This window comes from Chrysochloris asiatica, unplaced genomic scaffold, assembly GCF_000296735.1.
Source record: "Chrysochloris asiatica unplaced genomic scaffold, ChrAsi1.0 scaffold00061, whole genome shotgun sequence".
Taxonomy (NCBI): domain Eukaryota; kingdom Metazoa; phylum Chordata; class Mammalia; order Afrosoricida; family Chrysochloridae; genus Chrysochloris; species Chrysochloris asiatica.
Window position 1 is genome coordinate 3,467,563 of NW_006408579.1, and position 26,183 is coordinate 3,493,745.

Below are 26,183 nucleotides of genomic sequence, written 5' to 3' on the forward strand. Positions count from 1 at the left end.
AATTGCTGGATCATATGGTATCTCTATTTCCAACTTTCTGAGGAAGCACCATATTGTTTTCCTGAGTGGGAGGAGCATTTTGCAATCTGACCAGCAATGTAGGAGGGTCCCAGTCTCTCCACATCCTCACCAACACTTATTGTCCTCTACTTTTTTTGATCTTTGCTATCATTGCTGGTATGAGATGATATCTCATTGTTGTTTTTATTTACATCTCTCTAATGGCATGGTCAGTGGTTCAAGCTCATCAGTCACTCCTGAGAAACCCTATACAGGGTCGCTATGGGTCGGAACCGACTCAATGACACTTAATAACAACAACAATGGCTGGTGATCATGAACATTTTTTCATATGTTTGTTGGCTGCCCAGATCTCCTCCTTAGTGAAGTGTCTATTCATGTCCTGTGCCCATTTTTTAATTGGGTTATTTGTCCTTTTCTTGTATAGGTGTTGTAGGTTCCTGTATATTTTGGAAATTAGTCCCTTGTCTGATGTGTCGTTACAAAAGATTTTTTCCCATTCTGTGTTCTTCCTTTTTACTCTTTTGATGAAGTCTTTTGATGCACATAAGTTTTGAATTTTTAGTATGTCCCATTGACCTATTTTATCTATTTTTGTTTGCTTTGCTCAGAAGAGGATAGTGCAACTTGCCAGTGTGTTGAGATTTTACAGCCTGCTAGCACATATGGATCCTTGTAAAACTTAAATAGATCACCTTACATCCCTGTTCAGAACTCTCCAGTAGCTTCCCATCACCGTTAAAATGAAACTCTAAGTCATAGCCGTGGCTTTTTGAGGCATGGTTTGAGTTAGCACTGCCTCTTCTACCAACATAAGCAACTGCACTGAAATGAGCATTACCTTTAGGGAGCCTTACTTATAAGACCATTTCAAGGCCCCGTACTCAATTTTGTACTCAGATTTAATTTTTTTTTCCTAAGAGGACCTTTCCCTATAAATTTTATATACAAAATCTGTATTCATTCCTGCCTACTATTCTTCTCAGAACTGGCCCTGCTGTACCTCCAAAAAGCTTAGAATGCTCCTACCTCAGGACTTTTGCACTTGCTGCTCTCATTGTTTAGAGCTTGTTTCCCTAATGTTTGAGTGTCTCATTTCCTCACCTAATTCACATCTTTGTTCAAATGCCATCTCAACAAAGCCTTTTCTGGCTACCCTAGCAAAAGTGCCCTTTCCTCCATCATTCCTTATACACTTATCCTTGCTTAATTTCTGCTTATGTCATCTGTCAGTATCTGGAATTGTATCATGTATTGGTTTGTTAACTACTGTCTCTCTCCCATAGTAGAACGGAAGTTCCATGAGGGCAGGGATTTTTTCTTGTTCATGGTTGAATTTTTAGAACCTAGAGTAGTACCTGATGTAGTTGTTGTTGTTAAGTGCCCTTGAGTCAGTTCTGACTCTTGGCAATCCCATGAACAACAGAGTACTGCCCAGTCCTACACCATCCTCATAATTGTTATGCCTGAGCCCATTGCTGCTGTCACAGTATCAATTCATCTGCTTGGAGGCCTTCCTCTTTTACTCTGATGCTCCACTTTACCAAGTATAATGTCCTTCCTGATAATATGTCCAAAGTATGAGAGAGAAAGTCTCTACATCCTGGCTTCTAACGAGCATTCTGACTGTACTTTTTCCAAAATAGATTTGTTTGTGTTTCTAGCAGTCAATGGTACTTTTAATGTTCTCCTCCAACACCATAACTCAAATGCATCAATTCTTCTATGGTCATTCTTATTCATTGTCCAACTTTCACATACATATGAGACTACTGAAAATATCTTGGATTGGGTCAGGCACACTTTAGTCCTCAAATTGATATCTTTGCTCTTGAACACTTTAAAGAGATCTTGTGCAGCAGATTTGCCCAGTGCAAAATGTCATTGGATTTCTTGACTCCTGCTTCCGTGTGTGTTGATGGTTGGTCAGAGTAAAATGAAGTCTTTGCTAACTTGAATCTTTTCTCCATTTATTGTGATGTTATTTATTGATCCAGTTGTGAGGATTTTTGTTTTCTTTACATTGAGATGCAATCCATACTGAATGCTGTGCTCTTTGATCTTCATCAGTAAATGTTTTAAGTCCTCTTCACTTTCAACAAGCAAGGTTGTATCATCTGCATATCATAGGTTGTTAATGAATCTTCCTCCAATCCTGGTGCCATACTCTTGTTCATATAATCCAGCTTCTCAGATTATTTGTTCAGTATACAAATTGATTAAGTATAGTGAAAGAATACAGCTCTGGTGTGCACCTTTCCTGATTTTACACCATTCAGTATCCCCTTGTTCTGTTTGAACAACTGTCTTTTTGTCTATGTAAACATTCCTCATGAACACAATCAAGTGTTAAGGAATACCCTTTCTTTGCAATGTTATTCATAGCTTGTCATGATCCACACAGTCAAAAACCTACACATAGTCAATAAAACACAAGCAAACCATCTTTCTGGTATTCTCTGCTTTCAGCCAAGATCCATCTGATGTCAGCAAGTTCCAAGTCCTCCTCTAAATCAACTTGAATTTCAATGTACTGTTGCAGCCATTTTGAATTATCTTCAGAAAAATTTTACTTGCATGTGATATTAATGATATTGTTCAATGATTTATGCATTATTTTGGGTCACCTCTCTTGGAATGGTCACAAATATGAATTTCTTCCAACCAGTTGGCCAGGTTGTTGTTGTTGTTGTCAGGTGCCATCGAGTCGGAACCGACTCATAGTGACCCCATGCACAGCAGAACGAAACAATGTTCGATCCTGGGCCAACCTCACTACCGCTGCCACACTTGAGTCCATCAATGATGCCACCTGGCTGATCCATCTCGTTGGGGGTCTTCCTCTTTTTCTCTGACCCTCCACCCTACCCAGCATGACATCCTTCTACAGCGATTGTTTCCTCCGGACAATATGTCCAAACTAGGAGAGACGAAGCTTAGCCATCCTGGCCTCCAAGGAGCACTCTGGCTGCACTTCTTCCAAAACAGATCTATTGGTTCTTTTGGCAGTCCATGACACTTCCAGTATTCTCCTCCAACACCACAACTCAAAGGCATCAATTCTTCTACGATCCTCCTTATTCACTGTCCAGCTTTCGCATCCATATGAGGCTATTGAAAACACAATGGCCTGGGTCAGGCGCACCCTAGTCCTCAAGCTGACATCTCTGCTCTTCAACACTTTAAAAAGTTCCTGTGCAGCAGATTTGCCCAGTGCAATACGTCGTCTGATCTCTTGACTGCTACTTCCGTGAGTGTTGATAGTTGATCCAAGAAGAATGAAGTCCTTGACAACTTCAATCTTTTCTCCATTGATAAGAATGTTGTTTATTGGTCCAGTGGTGAGGATTTTTGTTTTCTTGACATTGAGATGTAATCCATATCGACAGCTAGGTAGCTGTCTTCTAAATTTCTTGGCATAGATGAGCAAGTGCCTCCAGTGCTGCATTCGTTTGTTGAAATATTTCAATTTGTAGTCCTTCATTTCCTGGAGCCTTGTTTTTTTTTTACCAATGTCTTCAGTGTAGCTTAAACTTCTTCTTTCACCTCTTGATATGGTTGAACATCAACCATTTCTTTTTGAGGTGTATACCTTCCATCTTCTTTTGATGCTTTCCACATCATTCAATAGTTTGCTAATAGAATCCTTCAATGTTGCAAGTTGAGGCTTGAGTTTTTTCTTCAATTCTTTCAGTTTGAGAAATGCTGAGTTTTCTAACTTTTTTGATTTTCTAACTCCAGGTCTTTGCACATTTCATTATAATGTGCAAATGTGACACATAGTAAGCACCTAATAAACATTTACAGACAGAATGAACACATGATATGAAATGGTAACTACAACAGTAACACTTGTGACACACTTAATGGTTCACAAAACACCCCCAGACCCATTACTTATTGGATCCACCCAGTAATCCAAGGAGGTCATTCACCCAATAATATCTACATGATCCCACATATGTCAGGTGCCAGATACTATGCTGGATGCTAGGCATTCAGCTTCGACAAGACAGAAATGGGTTCTGTCCTCATGGACCACACTGACAAGAGCCCCTATTTTTATACCTTTCCTTGGTTAATGGTTTTTCAGGACACCAATCATTTTAGTCTTGCTTGTCTGGATCTTCTTTCACCTTATCATAATTCTGCTGAAGCATAGGGATCAAAACTTGCACATAACATTTCTGGGCAGACATACACGCTATATAAAATTCTAGTTGATTTCTATTACTACAATGCTTATGATAACTCCTCTAATTTTGTTAACTTTTGAGGCTATAGCAACTTTTGTGTATTGTAAATCTTGAAAAGTTACAGTCCAGATATGAAAATCATTTACTAATCACCCACTCACCCTACTTATTCATTCAGTCATTTACCAAACATTAATCTAGTGCCTGCATTGTGCCAAGCGTAGCAGATATAGAGTTGAATAATGCATGGTCCTCAATGAGACTCAGAAAAGACAGACTTACTAACAATTATAATAGAGTTCAAAGTGTTAATTGCAATAGTAGAAGTAGAGTATCATGGCTACTAGGGTGGTACAGTTTGCTTTGTGGAAAAGAATTGCTGTAGGGGGTGGTAACAGGACAGATAACTCAGAGAAAATAGACATACAAGGAACTGAGGGGTCAGATAGAGAGACTCAGAAAGGACTAATAGATAAAAGACTATGTTGATAATAAAGAATGAGTGAGACTGAGAAGGTAGAAGTATTGGAAGCCAGGAACATAGAGGGGCATTTCTGGATTTATGAATTCAAGGAAAGTCAGTGGTGTTAGGTTTGCTTTCAGTACTTGAATGTTATATGATTTTAGGGAAAAGTCTCTCTTTGAAATGGACTGATTACCTGAAGGCAAGCATCCCTTTTTCTCTTTTAAAAAGCAGGATTCAATTTGCACACAATTACAATTCAATCAATATATCATGGCATGGGTCAACATTGAGATATTAAAGGCATTTTATTAATCCAGAGAGTGATAATTATATTGCATATTATGATTATAAGCAATCAGTGTAATTTTATAGCAGCCTGAATATAATTCATTAAAACAATGCCAGACAATGCTGCTGAAAAGCTACAAGTGAGGACTGCTTTGAATACCTCTGAAAAATAATCTCAATCACTCTCAGTTCCTTTTTCTGGACTGATGCAAGCAATCCAGACACTCTGCCAAGTGTGGCATTATGATCAGCACTGCATGCTCTTCAGTCTAAGAGTGAAGTATGGATGATTTACTCCCAAACTGGAAAGCCTGACATTTCTGTTATTTAGTGACCTGACACATCACTGGCTTTCCTCAGTGTGGTTACTCACAAGCAGTATACACATTTCAGGGCCTGGCTACAGGGGTGTGGGGGTCTCATCAGGGCTTTTGAGGAATATTACCGAGTTGTTTATTGATTTCGAACCTAGGCTCTTGAGGAAAGCTGCTGAGGTTTGAATCCTAACTCTACCATTTACTAACAGTGTTGCATCCAGTAAGATACCTTGCAACTCTATATCTCAGTTCACCATTTAAAAAGTGAAAATAGGGGTAACATTGGCTTCTGCCTTTAAACATTAAAAGATTTAATATGTGTATGGCACTTGGAACACTGCCTGGCATTTAGTAAGCATTTAATAAATGTTAGTGTTCATGATCATCACTAACAAATGTAAGCTACCTTCTACCCAAATCACCTGGTATGGCTCTGTAGGTAAGTACTAGACTGCCAGGTCGGTTTGAACCACAAGGTCAAACCCTATACAGGGTAGCTATGAGTTGGAACTGATTCAACAACACTTAACAAAAGCATCCTACATTAAAAAGGAGCAATGGTTAAGTGCTCAGCTACTAATTGAAAGGTTAGCAGTTGGAACCTACTTAGCAGATGTGGGAACCTGCTCCTGTAAAAATTACAGCCCGGGGAACCCTATGAGGCAGCTTTACTCTGTGCTACAGTGTTGCTATGAGTCTGAATTGGCTTGATGGTACCCAACTACAGTAACATCCTACAGTACCACGCTATCATCCATCTATCAGTGTGTCATACTGTGGTGGCGTGTGAGTCTTAGGTTGCTGCAAAGTATGCCACTGGTAAGTCATATGTTGGTAGGGTCACCTATGATGGACAGGATTCAGCAGAGTTTCCAAATAAGATAGATTGGGAAGAAAGGTCTTGTGACCTACTTTTGAAAATGAGTCAGTGAAAACCCCAGGGATCACAGCAGAATACTGTCAGATAGAGGTTGGAAGATGAACCCCCCCTATGTTTGAAGGCACTATGCAATGGTTGTAACAATGGACTCAAACATGCCGATGGCCATGAAAATGATGTTTGTAGTCATGCTATGTTGTACATACGGTCATCATAGGCAACTTGATAGCAACCAATAACAGCATCATTACGACTGAATAAGCAATGTACATATATAATTATCACATTTACCCTAAGCAATTGCCATGGTTTTGGAACTGACCGAACATTAATTTTGCATACCAACCCTCTGAATTGATATTTTGCAAAACTAGAGCAAATCTTTATTTCATATAAATAGTTTTGGCAATATCAGTTCTGTACATTGTACAATTAGTTTTCATTTAAACACCATTAGATTCTGCTATGGTAATGTTTAGGTTCTGTTAATTTTGTTAAATTATAACTTTGCTAGAATCAGCTCTAGATTAGCATTCAGTTTACTCCTGGAGAAGGAAGTAGTTAACATAAGGTTTAGGAAAAAGGTTGCAGAAATTCTTACTGGAAGAGTATTACCTATAGTTGACCAGTGTTTCCTCATAAAGAGCGTCCAGACCCTTGTGGCAGGTCTTGGAGGAAGAAAGCACTAACCTGACTGTGATAGTAACCAGGCACTCCTAGTTTGCAGGCTTCCAGGTTGAGTGGTTCTTTAAGATTGTTCATAACACAGCACTGACGAGGCCAGGGATAGTCGGCATCATTATTCTCAGTCCTGAAGGCAGATGTGTATTTTTGCCAATCTGATGGACCATTTACACCACAGCAATTGTCCTGTCAGTGGGTGAAAGATAACAAATTTTTCTTTCATGGAATTTACTAGAATCATCAATGCAGCAACTGAAATTTTATGGAGAAATAAATCTGTTGAAAGTGTATATATCTTTTCTTTTCAAAATCCTGAAATTAGAGCTGGATATATTAACAACATATTTTAGAGCTTGCAAAAGACTTTTCACATTTATTATTTTGTTGTTACTAAGTCCTGTCTAGTTGGTTCCAACTGATAGCGACCCTGTATAGGGTTTTGAAGTAACACATGGTGAGTTTGAATCACCGATTTTGTGGTTCAAACCAATCTTGCAATCCAGAGCTTATTCTACAGCACCATACCAGGACTCCGTTTATTATTTTACTAATGGTATTGTAGGATGAGCACTCAATTGCAAGGTCAAAATGGTAGAAAGAAGATGGAAACAAATAAACAAATCAAGGGACTTACCCAATGGCTATAGCTAGAATAGATCAGATAACATGAGTGTGGTGCTGTGGATCAGTACTGGACTGCACACCACAAGGTCACCAGTTCAAACCCTCCAGCTGCTCCTTGGAAGCCCTATACAGGGTCGCTATGAGTTGGAACCGACTTGACAGCACTTAACAACAACAATATCCTTTTGCTCAGGACAGAATTAAAGATAGATCATGAAACCCCAATCACTTTACTTCCTTTTCTATAATTTATATTAAGATATTTCAAAGAAGGGATTTAAAACTACAGTTATTTCAATGTTTAGAATAAATGATTTTTAAAAGCCTGGTGGCAGATCAGCTGTCTTTAAAGCAGGTCTGATTGCCACTGGTTTGTGAGTACTACTTAGCCAGGAAAAATAATCATCTCATATTTTGACCTGAGCATTTTGGAGAAAAATGGTTGAGTTAGAGACAGGTTTTTTGCTGTGTTTTGAAGCTTGGGTAAAGGGATTTTTCAAATGTATGAATATTTATATATTCATTTGAAGAGTTTACTCCTTGCTAATAACATTTTCACAATACACAATTTTTATACTGTGTAACATACATAGACATTAACTATGCTATCTTCATTGATTAAAAATGATATTGATTATGACCGACTAAATTGAGTTCAAAGGTACTAGAATTGTTTCTCCCCTAGAAGGAAATAATCTGATCTGCTGAAGGGAGGAGGGGGATCAGATAGAACATGACTAATATTTAAAGACAGTAACTGACAAGAGCATTTACACCCTGACTCATTTAGGGGTACTCCTGAATGGAGGTAATAGAATAGCATCCAGAGAGCTCCGAGTAAACTTAGGACATTGGGGAATGCTCTTATGATTCTCGGAGAATTGTTCAGGGAGACTCAGCATAACGCCAGCAGGGTCTGTAACACACAACAGAAGAAAGACGTGCCTACAATTCTTTGAGCCTGCTATCTCAGGGTGGCATAGGAAATGCAGTCAAGTATTCCTTAGTGGGTCAGCAGGACAGAATCCATGGGACAGAAGAAGATGCAAAGAAAATGGACTTGATTACTAGACAGCAAGTTAGACTGGGGGCATCAGTGGAAGATATAGTACAAACCTTAGTAGAAGCCAGCAAAAACAGAGGATGGTATGAAGAAGATTATAACTTTTTAATGGTAAAATAATATATAAGCTCCCTGGGAACTTAAATCATCTCCAGGAAAAAGTTATAGCTCTAAATTCAGTTGAAAACAATTTTGTTTTGGCTGAGTAAACTTAATTACTATTAGACATCCAAATGGAAATGTCAAGTGGGTAATGGTTCCAAGAACAGCTTAAAGTTGGAAATTTAAATTTAGAAGCATCAGCATATAAATGGTGTTTAACACCATAGCATTGAACGCAATCCTTTAATGAGTTGGTCTGACTCTGCCAAGGCAACTGCAGTTCCAGCCATCACACTGTTGTGTTGTTAAGTACTGCCTCCTTAACAGTAGTTGTTAGCTACCCTGTATAGGGTTTCCGAGGAGAGGTGGTGGGTTTGAACCGCTGACCTTGTGACTCAAACTGACCTTATGGTCCAGTGCATTATCCTGCAGCGCCATACCAGGACTCCAGCCACCACATTGTTGTTGTTGTTAAGTACCATGGAGTCGGTTCTGACTCATAGTGACCCTGCACCGGGTTTCCGAGGCTGTAAATCTTTATGGAAGCAGAAAGTCTCATCTTTCTCCCGTGGAATGGCTGGTAGTTTCAAACTGTCGACCTTGAGGTTAGCAGCCCCGATTCATAACCACTACCCTACCCGAGCTCCTTTAACATACACTGCTGGTCATTAATTTAGAAACAGAATGGTATCTCTCCAAGACTGTGAGGCATTACCTGAAGCATGAGCCTGTCCCAGGTCTTGGTGACTCCATTGTTTTTCCATCTGTCATCATTGCTTGGAGGGCTGTTGTTTTGGTACCTCTCCAACATCTGCTTCAGGAAGAGGTTGGTTGTGAACTACAGTGGGAAGAGGCAACACAAAAGGGAAAATTAGCACACTAATCCCCAGGGAGGGCAAGTAGTTTTTTTTAGCCTGTTTCTAGGGCATTGAATATTGTCTCTTGTGGGGAGCAACTCTGTGCTCAGGGGCTCCAAGGAGGGGTGGGGAGGGTAGGAAGCTGCTCTGGTTGCCCAGACTCCCTACTTAGGGAGAAGACCTTTGAGTGAGAATGTGGTGGACAAGCATTGTGGGATGGCGTAGGATACGGAAATGGAACAAAGGAGAGAAGAAGGATGCCGGATTGAGAGTAAGTCTTAGATAAGGTGGAATATTGATCACCCCACTGGCAGGCGGGTGCCCCTGGGAGAGTAGTAAAGAGTATGGGGGTTACAAGCTTGGGCCCCAGGAATCAGGTGCCTGGGCTCAGGATTCTTGGTCTTTCACTTAACAGCTATGTTAACTTTGGACAAGTGACTTTTCCTTTGTAGATCTTAATTTTAAAAAAATCTTTTGTTTGGTTTTGTGTTTTTAAGAATCTATAAAATGACAATAGTGATACTTATTTTATAGGGTCAAGTAGCTCTGGTAGCATAGTGGCTACGAGTCGGGCTGCTAATCTTAAGGTCAGCCATTTGTAGGAGAAAGATGAGGCTTTCTACTGCTGTAAAGATTTACAGTCTGGAAAACCCTATGCAGGAGTGCTATGAGTCAGAACCAATTCCACGGCACACAGCCACCAGCCACAACCATGACCACAAGACCGGTTTGAACCGCAAAGTCAGAATTTCAAAATCACCAGCTGCTCCTTGAAAACCCTATGCAGGGTTGTTGTGAGTTGGAACTGACTCCACAGCACTTAACAATAGCATGAGGATTAAGGACTTCTGGTGTGGCGCTGTGGAACAGCACAGCACTGAGAGCCATAAGGTCGGCAGTTCAAACCCACCATCTGCTCCTCGGAAATGTCTCCACAGCTCTTAATAACAACAATGAGAAATAAGGAGTACTGGTGTGGCTCTGTAGGTTAAGCTCTGAATTACTAACCATAAGTTTGGCAGTTCAAACTCAGAAACCCTATACAGGGTCACTGTGACTCAGAACCGATTTGATGATAGCACACAACAACAGCAACAAATGAGGATTAAAGACTCCTGGTGTGGAGTTAGTTGTAGGATAAGCACTGGGCTGCTAACTAAAAGCTCGGTGATCCAAACCCACCATTTCATCCTCGGAAACCCTCTAAGGATCACTCTGAGTAGAAACTGACTCGATAGCACTTAATAATAACATGAGGATTCAATGAAGTGATATATATCATTAATATGCAGATTATATAGCTTGACACTTAAACCACACCAAACGCCACTAAGTCGAATTGGCTAATAGCAACTTGTCGGGCCAAGTGTTGTTGTTGCTAAGTGTTGTTGGGTTGGTTTCTGAGGAGCAGCTGGTGGGTTTGAACTTCCGACCTTGTGGTTTGTAGTCCAGTGCTGATCCTACAGTGCCACACCAGGAATGCATTCCATGTGCCTGACACATAATAAGGCTTTAATACATGCCAGCTATTACATTGCTATATTTATTATGATGATGATGATTCATATGAACGTTTGTGTTCTGTGCTTTTTGAGAATATACTTACAAAGTCTCGTTGTGTTGCTGCTGTGATACAAGATGCCACCTCAAAGCCATAGACTATAAACATCAGAATGAAATACTGGAAGGGAAACAAATAATAAGAAGAACTGCATTTACCGTCAAAGAGAGACTCCCCTTGCCAGAGGATCATTATATTTTTCAGAGCATAATAAATATAAATACTATTAAATGCAAATATCCAGTCATTCATGTAGTTGTTCAACAAGGTCTCATCAATCATTTGGTTGGAGTAAGACTTGGTGCTAGTTCTACTCAGCTCAATTCTGTTTCTCCAGAGAACAAATGACCATTGAAGACAGAAGTTTCTCAAACTAGATTCCTGAATGTTTATTTATTTTTTTAAATTTTAACTGTCACTTGAGGGAAGCCTTGCAGACAAGATCAGCAGTTTTACATTCAACAAGTCATACGCTTAGTTTCATCTCAATGACTGCTGTTCCCTCCATGCAACAACAGTTATCTTACTCCCTCCCTGTGGTTCCTGTTTCCATTCCACCCACCTTCCCATTCCTTCTCAACCTTATCCTTGTTGTTGTTGTTCAATGCTATCAAGCCGGTTCCAACTCATAGTCACCCTGCATGGGGTTTCTGAGGAGCTATTGGCGGGTTTGAACCACCAACCTTGCAGTTCAAACCGACTTTATGGTCTAGTGCTTATCCTACAACGCTACACTAGGACTCCAACTTTGTCCTTAGGTGAATGTTTATTTTAATGGAGAGAAACAAATACAAGAGAAGGAGCCAATGTGTGTGTGTATTTGTGCTCAGCAGCTAGTAGGAGTCTTCCTGTATCAGATAGTATGTAGAGCCTCAGAACTCTTTTCTAATGGGGGGATATTTTATTTATCACTTGTTGAAAATTTTGGAATGAGGATGCCAGAAAAAGGGAGAACTGGATTGTGTTTTAACATCCACTGCCCTCCCAACAAGTAATGTAGTTTGTCACAGAGGACCAGATAGCCTTCAGGCAAACAGCCATTCAATCAGATTCTTCCCTTATATAATCTCACTCCAGATAGTTCCATTAGCTCAATGAGCGACACAGAACTCACTGTGTGTTGTAGTTGCTGTTATTGTTGTGTGTGTACGTGTGCATGCGCGTATGTGTACATAGGCCTCCACATGACACTGTTCCGTTTTCAGGCTGGGAAATATTTAGAGTTCTGCCTTTGCCTTCCTCAGTCTGGCACAGACACTTTAGGGCCTTGGGTCCTTCTGGGGGAGGAGCATTGACGTTATTGTCTGTAAGGAAAAACAAGGGCTACTGTTCTCCTCCCGGCCAGAGGAAACCTTTCTTAGCAGGACCCACAGCTGCCCTGAAAAAGACTTCTAAGGTGTTAACAGCAGGAGCATCATCAGAGGCCCCATGGTAGCGCTTTTCATCTGCTATTAGTTGCTGCTGTCTTCCTTATCTAGAGCTCTGCTGAGGCTCCTTAGGGGCACTCTGGAAAGAACAGTCAGGGTTGTGAGCTCATGCTCTTAGTAGGGCATGATGGGGAATATCCCTGAGCCGCTCAACTCTGGCTGGGTCAAGCAAACATCACTGGTCCAAAATGAGACTGAGACACAGGGGAAACTTGTCTTTAGGAATCCCTGCCTCTCCTTTCCATTTTTACTGCCTTCCTTTCCCCACCCTCCAAAATTGGACCCTTTTCCTTTTATAAAGTCAGTTGGTTAATAACTTCACCCTGAGGAGACTGAGATTGCAAGTGTTCTTGTTCTGCATTCCTGGGCACCAGGACAAAGGTAAAGGTAAACCAACAGGCACCTTCAGTTGTTGGACTTGTTCTTTAAAGATTGACCTCAGTTCCCAAAGTATTTGGGTAGGAGAGTCTTTTCAGGAATGGGAAGTGGGGGTGAGATTGTATCTAGTTTCTTAAGACAGTGTGAGTAGCTGCTGTCCTCAGGAAAGGAGCAGGAAGTAGTGGTCCAGGCCCGACACATGGGTTACTCAGCTCTGTTTGCTGTAAATTTGCTTCCATCTGAAAGGGCAGGATGACAAGATCATCAGCTGTGAGCTAAAAAAAAATCTCTGAAAAAGCTCATGCTTTATTTTAAAATAGACATGAACATTTTGTAGTTTATATCCTGATATATTAATGCCAAATTAATATTAAAGTAATATTTTAAATGCCTTATCACCTATCTGTCAGTTTGTTGTACTGGGAGAGTGTGCATGCTGCTATGATGGATGCTGAGAGCTATGCTGCTGGTATTTCAAATCTCAGTAGCATCACCCATCATGGACAGGTTTCAGTGATGCTTCCAGACTTAGATTAGGAAGAGAATCCTGATGACCTACTCTAGTGAAAAGTAGTCAATACAAGCTTTCTGGAACACAACAGAATATTGTCTGATGTTGTTCTGGAAGATGTGACACTAGGTTGGCAGGTAGAAAATACCCAGTGGCCACAGCAATGGACGAAGCCTACCATTGATCCTGAAGATGGTACACAATCAGGCAATGGGGTTCCCATAATCAGAACTAACTAAATGGCAACCAACAATAAGACAAGAGAAAACTGGGTGATCAATTAGAAAAAAAAAAAATCTTATGAGCAAATTTTCATCATCTCTCCTTTGTCCTATGTAGTTGCTAACACACTATCTTACCTGCCAGTCACATGTGCACACCAGTTTGAGAACTACAGATCTGGAAAATACTCACCAGTGTCAACCCCTTTGAATTATCTGTGTTGGAATTTCTTGGACTTGCAACAGTGGAGCATATCCTTGCCCCATTCTCTGCCAAGAATTTCTCCTCCTCCTCCACTCTCTTCCTACCTCTCCCACTAAATGCCAAAGCACTGGGCTCAGTGGAGGAGAAACTATCAGTCAGAATTGGTCAGGAAGATAACTGCAAAGAGTTTTAAGATCTTACCGCCAGAAGAATTTTCCTATTGGACTTCATGATGCCTACAATGCCAAGAACAGATAGGCAGAAGAGGCAGATGCCAACAAACATGCCAATCCAAGCGGCTCCATAGATGTCATCGTTGTCGGTGGCTTCAAGCAGTGGGTACAGGCTGTGTTGGTCAGATACAAAAAAGATGCACTCTGCCGTCAGCGCGATACCACACATCTGGGGAGACAGTGGGTCTGTTAGTGTGGCTATGTGGGTTGATGGACTGGGAAAGTGGTGGGGAGATGGGTAGGAGAGCCTCACTCCTTCTCCTGCATAAACCTCCTGCCTCCTCTCTCTCCTGGCAAACTCCTCATTGTCAGATTACCAAACAGATACTGCCATCTTCCTCATTGGATAACTCCCTCCTTGTGTTGCTCTGTCTTATTGTATTTGGGGAAAGACCCAGACAATATCAGACTGTCATAATCTGAGGACATGAACCACTCAGATGACTCTTTGTTTGGAGTTAAACCCTCTACCCTGTCCTTACTGCTGCCCCAGCACCCAAATTCCTGGCCCTAACATGGGAACTGGTTCTGTCATACTGATAAGTGCCAGAGAACCATTGAATGTGAAAGCTAGAAGAAACCTTGGTTGTTATTTCTCCCACCATGCTGTCACCTCTTGGCCTCTGAGTCACTCTTGTTTCCTGGTGTTTTCCTATACCTGACAGGTGAAGAAGATGCATACCTGCACCTCCCTGCAATCTTAACCACAGTGTCCCATGGAAATCAAACTAAAGTGATAGAGAAAAGAAATGTCAAAGTTTGGGTGTGTGGGAACTGCTCATGATGAACCATGGCTTCTTTTAGATTCTTACATTTTAAAGTTGGGGAAGAAATTATTTTTTTTCAACACTGATCTGTTGATATGTTACATCATTAGATATCATTATTTACACAGTTAAATTCTAACTAGCATATGTGACTAATGTAGTTCTCAGAATAAAGATGCAGACAGCCAGTAATTATATCATTATTTTCCGTTAAACTCCTGCTTCGAAGTAATCTAAACTCTTGATTACAAGAAGTGTGGAAGCTCTTAAAAAGAGCTTTATCATTACTTACACCAATGATCACATTTCCAAAAATTAGCAGGCCCTGGAAGCAACGAACAGTAGAGTCCTCTTTGACCATCTTTGGGATTCCTCACCAGCTGAAGACACAGTTGAGAAAGCATCATTTAATAAGAGTAGCTGACAACTATCAAGCCACTTCGTAGTGCGTGCGCCAAAGTAATCAAACCAGTGAACTTATTTAGTAATCGAGGAAATATGGTTCCCAAGCTCAATAAAAATAAACCTTGCTGGAGTGTGTCCAGTGTCTTCTAAGAGTTCTTTAAGGAATGAGAAGACTGTATATCTCTGAATGATGAGCTGAGACCCCACAAGGTCAACAATTTTTATATAAGAGCATAAAAAACAGACTGGGTAGGACAGAAGCCCAGTGGTATCATGAACCACTTATATTGAGGGCCTCTTACCATCTTGGTCATCACAGTGGGTAAATCTACGGTCAGCATTGCTCATTGGTTCTTATGTGGACTGCTATTTAAAAGCATTGTTTTATGAATATTTTATGATTTTCAAAAAAATCATCAGTAGCAGTTGAGTTGATTCTGACTTGTGGCAAGCCCATATGTATCAGAGTATAACTGTGCTCCATAGGGCTTTGCTGACTGTTCACAAGGAGCTTACCAAGTCTTTCTCATGAGGTACCTCTGCTAGCAGCCAAACACGTTACCCATTTGTACCATCTGGGTTCCCCTTCCAAAAAATACTTGGCAACCAAAACAGTTCTTTGTCACATAAGAGGCGGTGAGGAGAGAAAAGAAGGAATAAGTTTTGTTCCTTGAATGTCCCACTTTGCTATGTTGTTGTTTTTGTTAAGTGCCGTTGAGTCGATTCCGACTCATAGCGACCCTGTATAGGGTTTCTGAGGAGCAGCTGGTGAGCTTGAACTGCCAACCTTGCAGTTTAAATGGCTTTGCACTCTGGCACATTAACCCACAACATCACACCAGGACTCCACTTTGCTATGTACAAATATTTAATTCCCATAATAACCCAATTAGGTAGCACAAGATAAGACATGAGGTAGGTGACATTCCAGGTAAAGGTAAAGTCAGGGAGTAGAGACAGTAAAGAGTAAGGTGCCCAGGAGACAGAGAAGTAGGCAGCTTGGCTAAAGTACCAGTTTGTGTAGGACATCAGTGGGAGACAAGCTTTGTTAAATTTTTAACTTCAATGTTACACATTAAGGGGATACTGTATCATGAACCTACCAAGGCACCTCAAACATCTCTAAATGCTTTCTCTTACCTGTTCACTTAGGTGGCTGCGGGGATTCTGGGAGTTTGTGGCCCAGAATTTGGCACATAGTGGGCACTCTATCAATGCTTGCTGAATGAATGGAAGAGTCTGGGCTGTTCTTACAAGATCCTTATGTGCAGTTCCTGCTTAGACATGGCATTCATTGCTTTCTGTTTAGAAATGTCATCTGTGACTATTGTGCATGAGTCTGAGGGATGCCTCTGTACTCGGAAGGAGTTAACGCACAAACTCCCTCAAGGGAGACTCACTCACGTAGCCACAGCAGTTATATTGTAAAGCTTACCCCTGGTGTGTACAGATAATGCTCCTATCATCTAAACTAGAAGCACAAATATATAGACTACAAAAGGTGGAAGTTCAGGCAAAAGAAGTACAGAATATAAAGGGTAAAAGTCCTCAGGCCAAATTTAGCACCCTTATCAGTCTGCTGACTGTGTACCCGTTTGTCAGGTGGTTGTTGTTAACTGTCATCGTGTAACAGAAAACCTCACCTTTCTCCCACTGTGCTGCTGGTGGGCTCGAACTGCTGACCTTGTGGTCACAGTTCAGAGCTTATCCTACAGTCAGTGCGCTCTCATTTGCTAGATTGTTGTTAAGTGCTGTCAAGTTGGTTCCAACTCTTAATGACCCTGTATAGGGTTTCCGAGAACCAGCTAGTAGGTTTGACCCACCAGCCTTGAGTTTTGCAGTCCAGTGCATCCTAAAAACAACTTGTTGCTGGTGATTTGATTCTGACTCAGAAAGACCTTGTTTTAATTTTAAATAGGACCTTTTCCCCACTTTTAAACCAAGTAGAACTGCCCATAGGGCTTCCAATGCTGTAATCTTTATGGAAACAGACTGCCTCTTCTTGCCCCAGGGAGCTTCTGGTGGGTTTACTCACTGATCTTTCAGTTAGGAATTGAGTGCTAAGCCAATACGCCACCAGGTGATTGTTGTTGTAAAGTGCTTTTGAGGCAGTTCTGACTCACAGTGACCCTGTACAGTGGAGCATGTGGTTTAGAAGTCCAATGTTTTGATCTACAGTGCCAATTGTTGTTGTTGTTAAGTGCCATAGAGTCAACTCCGACCCACAGCAACCCTGTATAGGATTTCCAAGGAGCAGCTGGTGAGTTTGAACCACCAACTTTGCAGTTCAAACGGCTTTGCAGTATGGCGCATTAACCCACAGCGCCACACCTGGTTGGGCTTATATGCCAGAAAGAAGACAATTTCTTCTTTCAAGAAATTGAATGTGTGATTGTAACAATTAGACTTCTGGTGTGGCCCTGTAGGATCAGCTCTGAACTGTGAACCACGACAAGGTTCAAACCTACCAGCTGCTCCTTGGAAACCACTATGACTCAGAGTAACAATAACAGCTTGGATTCAAAGCAAAAATGATTGTGCACAATAGAATAAAGAAAAAAAAGTAGAGCCCTGGAGAAAAAAGAAAGGAGACAGATATGCCACCAAAGAGAAAGCTTTATTGGTCCAAAAGCTGCTGGAAGGATCCTGTACAAAAGGTTTGGCCAAGTTATTTCCCATGAGTTGACTTTCCAAAGACGATTCTGCCATACAGCGTTCTAAAAAGGCAAAAAGGGCAAATGTGTGTGCATGTGCAAAATTTGTTAAAAGTAAGAAATAGGGTGGAAAAACTACCCTTGAGGTAGCTAGAGATGGCAGAAAAGAATGGAGACAGATAGGGGCTTGATGTGAGTAAAAGGAAAAGCATGAATTGAGGAAACATAGAAAGGTATATCATATGCATAAGGTTTTCAGTGACTAAATATTTGGAAGTGGAGTCCTGGTGTGGCACTATGGCTTAATGCACTTGACTGCAAAATTGATTTGAACCACAAGGTCGGCAGTTCAAGCTCACCGGAAACCCCATACATGGTCCCTATGAGTCGGAACTCGACGGCACTTAACAACAACAACACATATTCTGAAGTAGTCTGCCTATCCTTCCTGTCTTTGTCAGGAAGCTCATCTGAAACCTGTCCACCATGGGTGATCCTGCTGGTATTTAAAATACCCATGGCATAGCTTCCAGAATCCCAGCAACACACAAACTACCACAGAACAACAAACTGACAGATGAGTGGTGACTAAGGTGTGCCTGACCCAAGTCATGGTATTTTCAATAACCTCAAATGTATGTGGAAGTTGGACAGTGAATAAGGAAGACCATAGAAGAATTGATGCTTTTGAGTTATGGTGTTAGAGGAAAATATTGAAAGTACCATGGACTGCCAAAAGAACAAAGAGTTCTGTTTTAAAAGTACAGCCAGAGTGCTCTTTGGAAGCCAGGATGGCCTGACTTCGTCTCTCATTTTTCAGACATATTATCAGGAGGGACCAGTCACTGAAGAAAGACATCATGTTTGGTAAAGTGGAGGGTCGGAGAAAAAGAGGAAGCTCCCCAGTGAGATGGATTGGCACAGTAATGGCAGTGATGGGCTCAGGTGTAACAACAGTTGTGAGGTTGGCCCAGGACCAGGCAGTGTTTCTTTCTGCTGTGCATAGGGTTGTTATGAGTCAGTACTGACTTGATGGCACCTAACAACAACAACAAGAGACAGGTATATGGCAGACAATGCCAGAGAGGCAGTTCAGCCAAGGATTGGTTTATGGAAAACAGATATTCTGAACTTGCTGACCTTAGACTTTTCTCCATTTTTTATTATACTTTCTTTTCTTCTCCTTCAGGCCTTTGGCATCAATGACATATAACTAGGAAAGCCATGCTGGTCTTCCAAAATAACAAAATAATAATGACAGCTGTTAGTGAATGAGTACTTATGATGTTTGTAAAACCAACAGTTTGGAACTTTATATTCTTCCTTTCAATTGGTAGGCTTTTTCACTTATAAACAAAATGTATATTGTTTTCCTAATTCTACTATAACAGACTATACTACAAATGTAGTGGTTTAAAACAGCACATGTTTATTATTTTACAGTTCTGGAGGCTGTAAGTCTAAAGTGAGTCTCACAGGTCTAAAATCAAGACATTGGCTGAGCTGCATTCATTCTAGAGGATTGAGGGGAGAATCTGCTTCCTTGATATTTTGTAGATGAAGAAAAGGAGGCTGAAAGAGGTTAATTAATTTATCCAAGTCACACTGCTAGAAAATGCAGAAGCTGAGATTCAAACCAGGGTCTGCCTGGCTCCAAACCATTTCCTTCTCACTCTATAATTTGTAAAGTCCTGACACATATCTATGAGGGTTAGTTGAAAAATGAACAACTGACTCACTTCCTGCCAACCCTAAAGCCAAAAACCAGGCACAACATTTTCCCACCTCTTAGAACTCTTGACTCTACGAAGATCAGAAACACCAGATCCTTCTGGATGGCATTCTCCCGGCTCTTGTTCCCTAAGCCCCTCACACAACACTTTTTTTTCCTTCAACTTAAAAACTGAGATAAAATTCACAAAACATAAAATTTACCCCTTAAAAATTTAAAGTGTACAATTCAGTGCATGTGCAACCATTATCAATATTTATTTCTAGAACACTTTTTGGTCCCCTCCGAAAGAAACCCTGTTTCAGCCACTCATTAATTAGTTCCCCTATCCCAATCTCCCCTCCCTACTCCAAGTGCCTAATCTACTTTCTGTCTCTATGATGGATTTATTTGTTCTGCTTATATCATTAAATGAATTAATAAAATATGTGGCCTTTTGTGCCAGTCGCTCCACCGGAGCAAGAAATAGACTTGCTGGTCTTACAAAGACATACAGCCTTGGAAACCTTATACGGGTCACTATGAGTCAGAACTGACTTGACCGCACTTAACAACAGCATCCTTTCACTTATGATGACTTCTTCAAGGTTCATCCACCTTATAATGTGTATTAGCACTTCATTCTTTGTTATGGCTGAATAATATTCCATTGTATGGCTATTTGACACTGTCTATTCATAAGTTGGAAGAAGTGCAGCCAGAATGCTCCTTGGAGGCCAGGATGGCCAGACTTTGTCTCTCATGCTTCAGACAAAGTGTCAGGAGGACAAGTTGCTGGAGAAGGATATCATGTTTGGTAATGTGGAGGGTCAGAGAAAAAGAGGAAGACCCCCCGGCAAGATGGATTGGCAAAATGGCAGCATCAACGGGCTCAAGTGTGGCAAAAATTGTGAGGTTGGCCCAGGATTGGGCAGTGTTTTGTTCTGTTGTGCATAGGCTAGCTATGAGTCGGTACTGACTTGATGGTACCTACCAACAACAACAACAAATTCATAAGTTATTGGACATTTCAGTGATTTCCCTTTTGGGGATATTATGGCTAATGCTCCTATGAACATTTGTGGTTTTTCTTTTCTTTTTTTTTTTGAGTATGTATCTAGGAGTTGAATTTCTGGGCCAAATAACATTTAACTTTTTGAAAAACTGTCAAACTATTTTTGAAAGGGGCTGCACCATATGACATTCCCACTATCCATGTATGAGGGTTCTAATTTCCCTACATTTTTGCCAACACTAGTTTTGACATCCTAATGGATGTCACTACACTAATATTGGCACATTTCCCCAAAATCTAGCAGTTCATTTGCATTCTTTTTCCAGAAAACTGGTCTAGATACATCCTAAACTTGCAGTGTTCTCTTTTCCATCTCTTTGAACTGAATTAAAAAGTCTTGGAAGTAAAAGGTGTAAATGTGCAAGCCAATATGAGACTTAGCATCTCATGGTCTCTTTCTGGCTATTGTGTTTTAGATTAGGTTGTGTGTTATTGTTGTTGTTAAGTGCTATCAAGTCAGTTCTGACCATAACAATCTGATCCCATATAGGGTTTCTGAGGAACAGCTGGTGGGTTTGAACTGTCAACCTTGTGGTTTAAAGTCCAGTGCTGATCCTACAGCGCCACACCAGAAGTCCCATGTATCCCTAACTGGGATGACATATGCAGAAGTGATTGGTAAACACAACATTGTTTATGAACTTATGAAATTATTAATAATAACTAGGAGATATAGAGGAGTCCTGGTGTGGTGCTTCAGGATAATACACTGGCCCACAAGTTCAGTTTGAACTGCAGGGCTGGTGGTTCAAACCTACCAGCTGCTCTTCTGAAACCCTATACAAAGTAACTATGAGTAGGAACTGACTCGACAGCACTTACCAACAATGACAGAAGATATTTAGGAAGCAATGATTATGTACCAATATCCCCTTGGACAAAAGAAGGAGATTTTAAAAGCCAGTGTTGGCTGTTGCTCAGCAATTAAAACCCACTAGCCACTCACAGGAGAAAGATAAGGCACTGAGATTTATAGTCTCAGAAACCCTATAAAGAATCACTCTGAGTCAGAATCGACTCGATGGCAATGAGTTTAATTTTTTTGTGTTGGTCCCTCAACCAAGAGTTCTTAGGTTAAAGTGAAGCTGTCTCCCCTCCCTCACCCCACAGTCCAGGGTCAGGCCTGGAGGTCTGACACAAAGATGCCCATTTGTGTTCCTTGTTACTTTTCTGAATAGATTCATGGGAAACACACACACACAACTCCTCTCTTTGAGAGAAACAAAATAGCTTCCCAGTAAGACTTGGGCTGTGACCAGAGTCAGGTACTGAATAGCTCCTCCACATGGGAGGGGCCCTCTGTGCATTCCTTCCACATTCCTGAAGAGTTAACACCCCACTGGGCTTCATCCCTCTGGCTTTGACCAGTTGTGAGACTTCAGCTGTGGGGCTTGGATGTGGTGCATATATGATTCCTGAGACTCTCTGTGCTGGACTGCTTTCTTCCAGACACAGAAAATGTTCAGAGAAGACTCTCCTATACTTCTCTTTTGCAATTTTTTTCCTCTGGGTATCATTCTAGTATGACTCTGTTGGATGAGCACTGGACTACTAACCACAGTCCTATTCAAACCTATCAGCTACTCCTTGGAAACCGTATACAGGGTCACTATGAGTCAGAACTGACTTGATGACACCTAACAATTAACTTATGATGGCTTCCCGCACTTCACTGCAAAAGCCTCCATAGCAAGAGTTTTAGGACCCTGCTTTACTTGTCTGGGTCCAAAAAGGCAGATTTCCTGACATATAATCGACTGTAAATATTTGCTAGATAAAAGGACAGATAAATGAATGAGTGAATGAATGAATGAGTGAATAATTGTTAGAATGAGTTAATATATGAATGAATTCTTTATGTAAGGCTCTCTTATAAAGTATGTTGAAGTACAAAAAAGCGTGGACAGATCTGATTCTTAGCTCTGTCACTTAGTCTTGTGATCCCGGGAAACTGCTTAATCTTGTGAAGTTTCATATTTAAATGGGTATAGTAATAACTGATTTCAAGGGTTATTGTGACAATTATATGAGAGTATATGTGAAGTTCTAATACTGTATTAGTTACCCAACCAATATTCATTTCCTTACTTTCTCCAGTTTCTTGAAGCAGACAGCCCAGGCTAAGATATCAGTGAATGTGAAAGCATTGAAAATCAGTGCTTAACTTTGTTTGTTTGGGGTTTTTTCCCCCTTAAATGAAAGAACCACATTTTCAGAAGAATACAATATGGAACTCTAACAGAGATAGATCAACATGGTGTTGTTCTGACTGAAGAGTTGTGAGTTGAGAGCTTGGGCCTCACAGAGTTTCCCCTTAGCAACTCCAAACCTCCAAACCACTTTGCTATCCCCAGCATGCTCGAAACCACTCTTCTAGAACTAACAGAAAAGAAAGGTGTAGTCAAATTGCTGAGCTCCAAAGGTAGTTACCCAAGAAGTTAGGAGAAACTCAAGGGTGAAGTTGGGAAACCCTGGCCAAAATGTAAAAGTTGCTATTATGTAATGTTTGTGTTAAGGACACTTCTGTTCACTAGAAGACTTAGGAAAGGCTTGTGGCAAATAAAACCAGTGAGTTTACTTCCATGATGAACAAGCTAGAGGACTCTCTAGGAAGGGTTGCAATCCTGGCACACTTAGAGGAAAGGCCACATGATTTCTCAGAAAAGAAAAGCAGGCTGGCTAATCTTTGCGAGGTCTTTAAAGATTGTGCCTGTGCATAAGGGCAGATCAATGAACTTATTTAGGGCTTTTAAAAACACAAAACCTTGAAAAAGTTTCACATCAATGAATAAAAATAATAAAGGAAGGGCTGAATTGGTGACATTTCAGTGAAAGGGCAGAGAGAACAAAATGGGCATTCCTTTGCCTACTTGGATAAACTAGAGCTTTCTAGGACCTTGTAGTACCTGTGTCTTAGATAATAACTTCTTGAGTTTTGTCTCTCCCCATCTAATAAGGAAATGTTGCAGTGAATGCTCTTGTTTGGATTGATTCATCTTTTCAACAAAGATGAAAATGACCCTTCCTTTCAATCCCTATTGTCAGCTTCTAACTTCTGTCTGAGATGTGTTCCACAGATTCCATGGTTCCACACAACACAGTATTTCCTAAGTAAACTTTCTAAAGTAGAGATTCTCAAAAAAGTCTGGAGAGCCCCGATGTTTCACCTACTTGGCCAGCATATTTTGGAGCCAATATTTAGTAATTGCAGTCATTTGGTAGTTTGAAGAGAAATTAATGATGAAAATTTGTCATTTCAAGCAAGCATCTTCTTCTCAAAATTTTTTCTTCAATCTTTGGTGTCTGCTACTATCAGTCTAGGGAGTGAGTACAGTGGCCCTGTAGGATAAACACTGGACTTTGTGAACCACAAGACAGGTGGTTCACGTCCACTAGCTGCTCTGTGGGAGAGAGGAGACTTTCTGCTCTTGCAAAGATTTCCAGACCCTATATAAGGTCATTATGAGTTGGAAGTGGCTCAACAGCATTTAGAAACAACTGTCTATGCTAGAATCTATTTTATAGTATAAATCTGAGCAAAGATAATATGCATAATTACTTTAAATATATCAATACTTTATAGTATTTCACAAAAATATACTGCCACTTGATTAATCTTGAGATCTACTGTCCTAAAATACATCTCTGATTTTATATCAATCCCTTGCTTAAAACTTTTCAAAAGCTTGCGGTAGTCTGTTTGCTTAAACCTTAAACTACTCTCTTTAGTGTCTTGATCACGCCTGCAAGTTGTGCCCTGGTTGTCCCTCCTTTAGAATCTTTTCTCTTATGTAATTCTGTCTATTGAATTTCTGAAGTCCAACTGAAAGACCACCTTTTTTTCCCAACTGTCCTTGCCCAGAATTACCCTTCCTTCCTTATGATCCTTACCAAGTAGCTCTCCAGGGTGTTTAGCAGGTATGTGTGTGTGTGTAGCTTTTCTTCCCTACTAACCTCTACCATGTTGTTGTTGTTAAGTGCTGTTGAGTCAGTTCTGACTAATAGCGACCTTTTATAGGGTTTCCAAGTAGCAGCTGGTAGGTTTGAACCACTAACCTTGCAGTTTGTAGTTCAGTGCTTACCTACATTAACACCCCAGGACTATGGCAGAGGCTGCCAAAGAGGTAGCTGAATGTCTTCACACATTGGTTTAATAAATTATTCTGAACCCATAAAGGAATAGATTGCCATACATTAAAAAGCCAATTTGACAAAGAATTGCATTAAAAATGCAAAATTTTAGAGTTTCAAATGACACAACTAGAAGTTAATGACTACACTCTGGATATTTTTTATTTGTCTTATGAAAAAGGTAACTGTTTATGGAGAAGAAGGTAAATGATTACAGAGAATTTGAGGCGTCATCTAGGGATATTATTGTGCCTGCTTATAGCATGTGGGGTCCTGGTGTGATGCTGTAGGATAAGCACTCAACCTCAAGGTCAGTTTGAACCACAAAGTCAGTGATTCAAACCACCTCAGAAATCCTATATATAGTTGCTATGAGTTGTAACAGACTCAAATGCACTTAACACCAACAACATAGCATGATAGAATATTAGCTTTGACTGCAACTTTAGAGGCTTTGTAGTCAATCCCCTCACCAGACAGATGGTCAAACTAAGGCTCAGAAAGAGGAAGTCACTTGTTCAAGATCATTGATGTGTTTGTTATTAGCAGAGTCAAGATTCAATTCCAGGTCTCCTGACTCTTAAGTCAGTTTTAAATTGAGTTCACCCTTAATCTGTTTTTTAAAGGAAGGGCAATGCCACTTCTTTCACATTTCTTTTAGATTAAAAGAAACTCTCATTGCTCTGCCATTGGAAAAAATCTTGCCCCTTACAAATTAAGCCACAAGGGATATCACATTAAATAACTAAGCTGACAGGGAGAAAACCTTCTACCCTCTCCTGCCATTCAAATCTTCCTCACTATTCATCCTGATTTTTGAAATCCCACAACTAAAGAATCATTTTTTTTGCTCCAGATTAAAATACAAATGCTGATGAAAGAGGCACAGTGAGTCTCATGTGCCATCAATATTAATGCCTAATTATGAGTGAGGGTATCAGATCCCTTCCTCTCTTATAGGATTTTCCAAAGGCGAGAGGAAAGACGCCACGAGAGCGAAAGAGACCCAAGGAGAAGGTAGAGGTTAAAAAGACAAAACCTCCTAATTCATGATTGGGAGGCTTAGGTCTGTGTCTGTGAATTGAGGTTTACTCCTGACAGTATGATGTGTCCTCCATATGTCTTGTGCCCTTCAATCCACAGTGTGTATGATCTGTTTCAGATACAATACAAACTGTGAGAGCAGGAACTTGAAGGGACTGTCTTGTTTTTCCAGGTCTCACAAATTTCCCCCTTTGACAGGGTTCAGTTTACCACTTTTCTATCCCTATTAGGGAATCCTGGTGTGGTGCTGTGGGTTAATGCACTGGACAGCAAGGTTGGTTTGAACTGCAAGGTTGACAGTTCAAGCTCACTAGCTGCTCCTTGGAAACCATATACAGGGTCACGATGAGTCAGAACCGACT

At 40.6% G+C, this 26,183-nt stretch overlaps 1 protein-coding gene across 1 annotated transcript in view; it reads right to left on the bottom strand.

The window, feature by feature from the left end:
- Positions 1 to 15,193, bottom strand: part of UPK1B (uroplakin 1B) — a 28,368-nt gene extending 13,175 nt beyond the window's left edge. The window contains exons 1-5 of the mRNA XM_006864158.1: positions 15,094 to 15,193; positions 14,003 to 14,203; positions 11,105 to 11,179; positions 9,357 to 9,479; positions 6,859 to 7,038 (exon numbers count right to left, since the gene is read on the bottom strand). Coding sequence (XP_006864220.1) covers positions 6,859 to 7,038; positions 9,357 to 9,479; positions 11,105 to 11,179; positions 14,003 to 14,203; positions 15,094 to 15,162 — 648 coding nt within the window. The 5' untranslated portion in view covers positions 15,163 to 15,193. The remainder of the gene's footprint in view (positions 1 to 6,858; positions 7,039 to 9,356; positions 9,480 to 11,104; positions 11,180 to 14,002; positions 14,204 to 15,093) is intronic.
- Between the last annotated feature and the right edge of the window lie 10,990 nt (positions 15,194 to 26,183).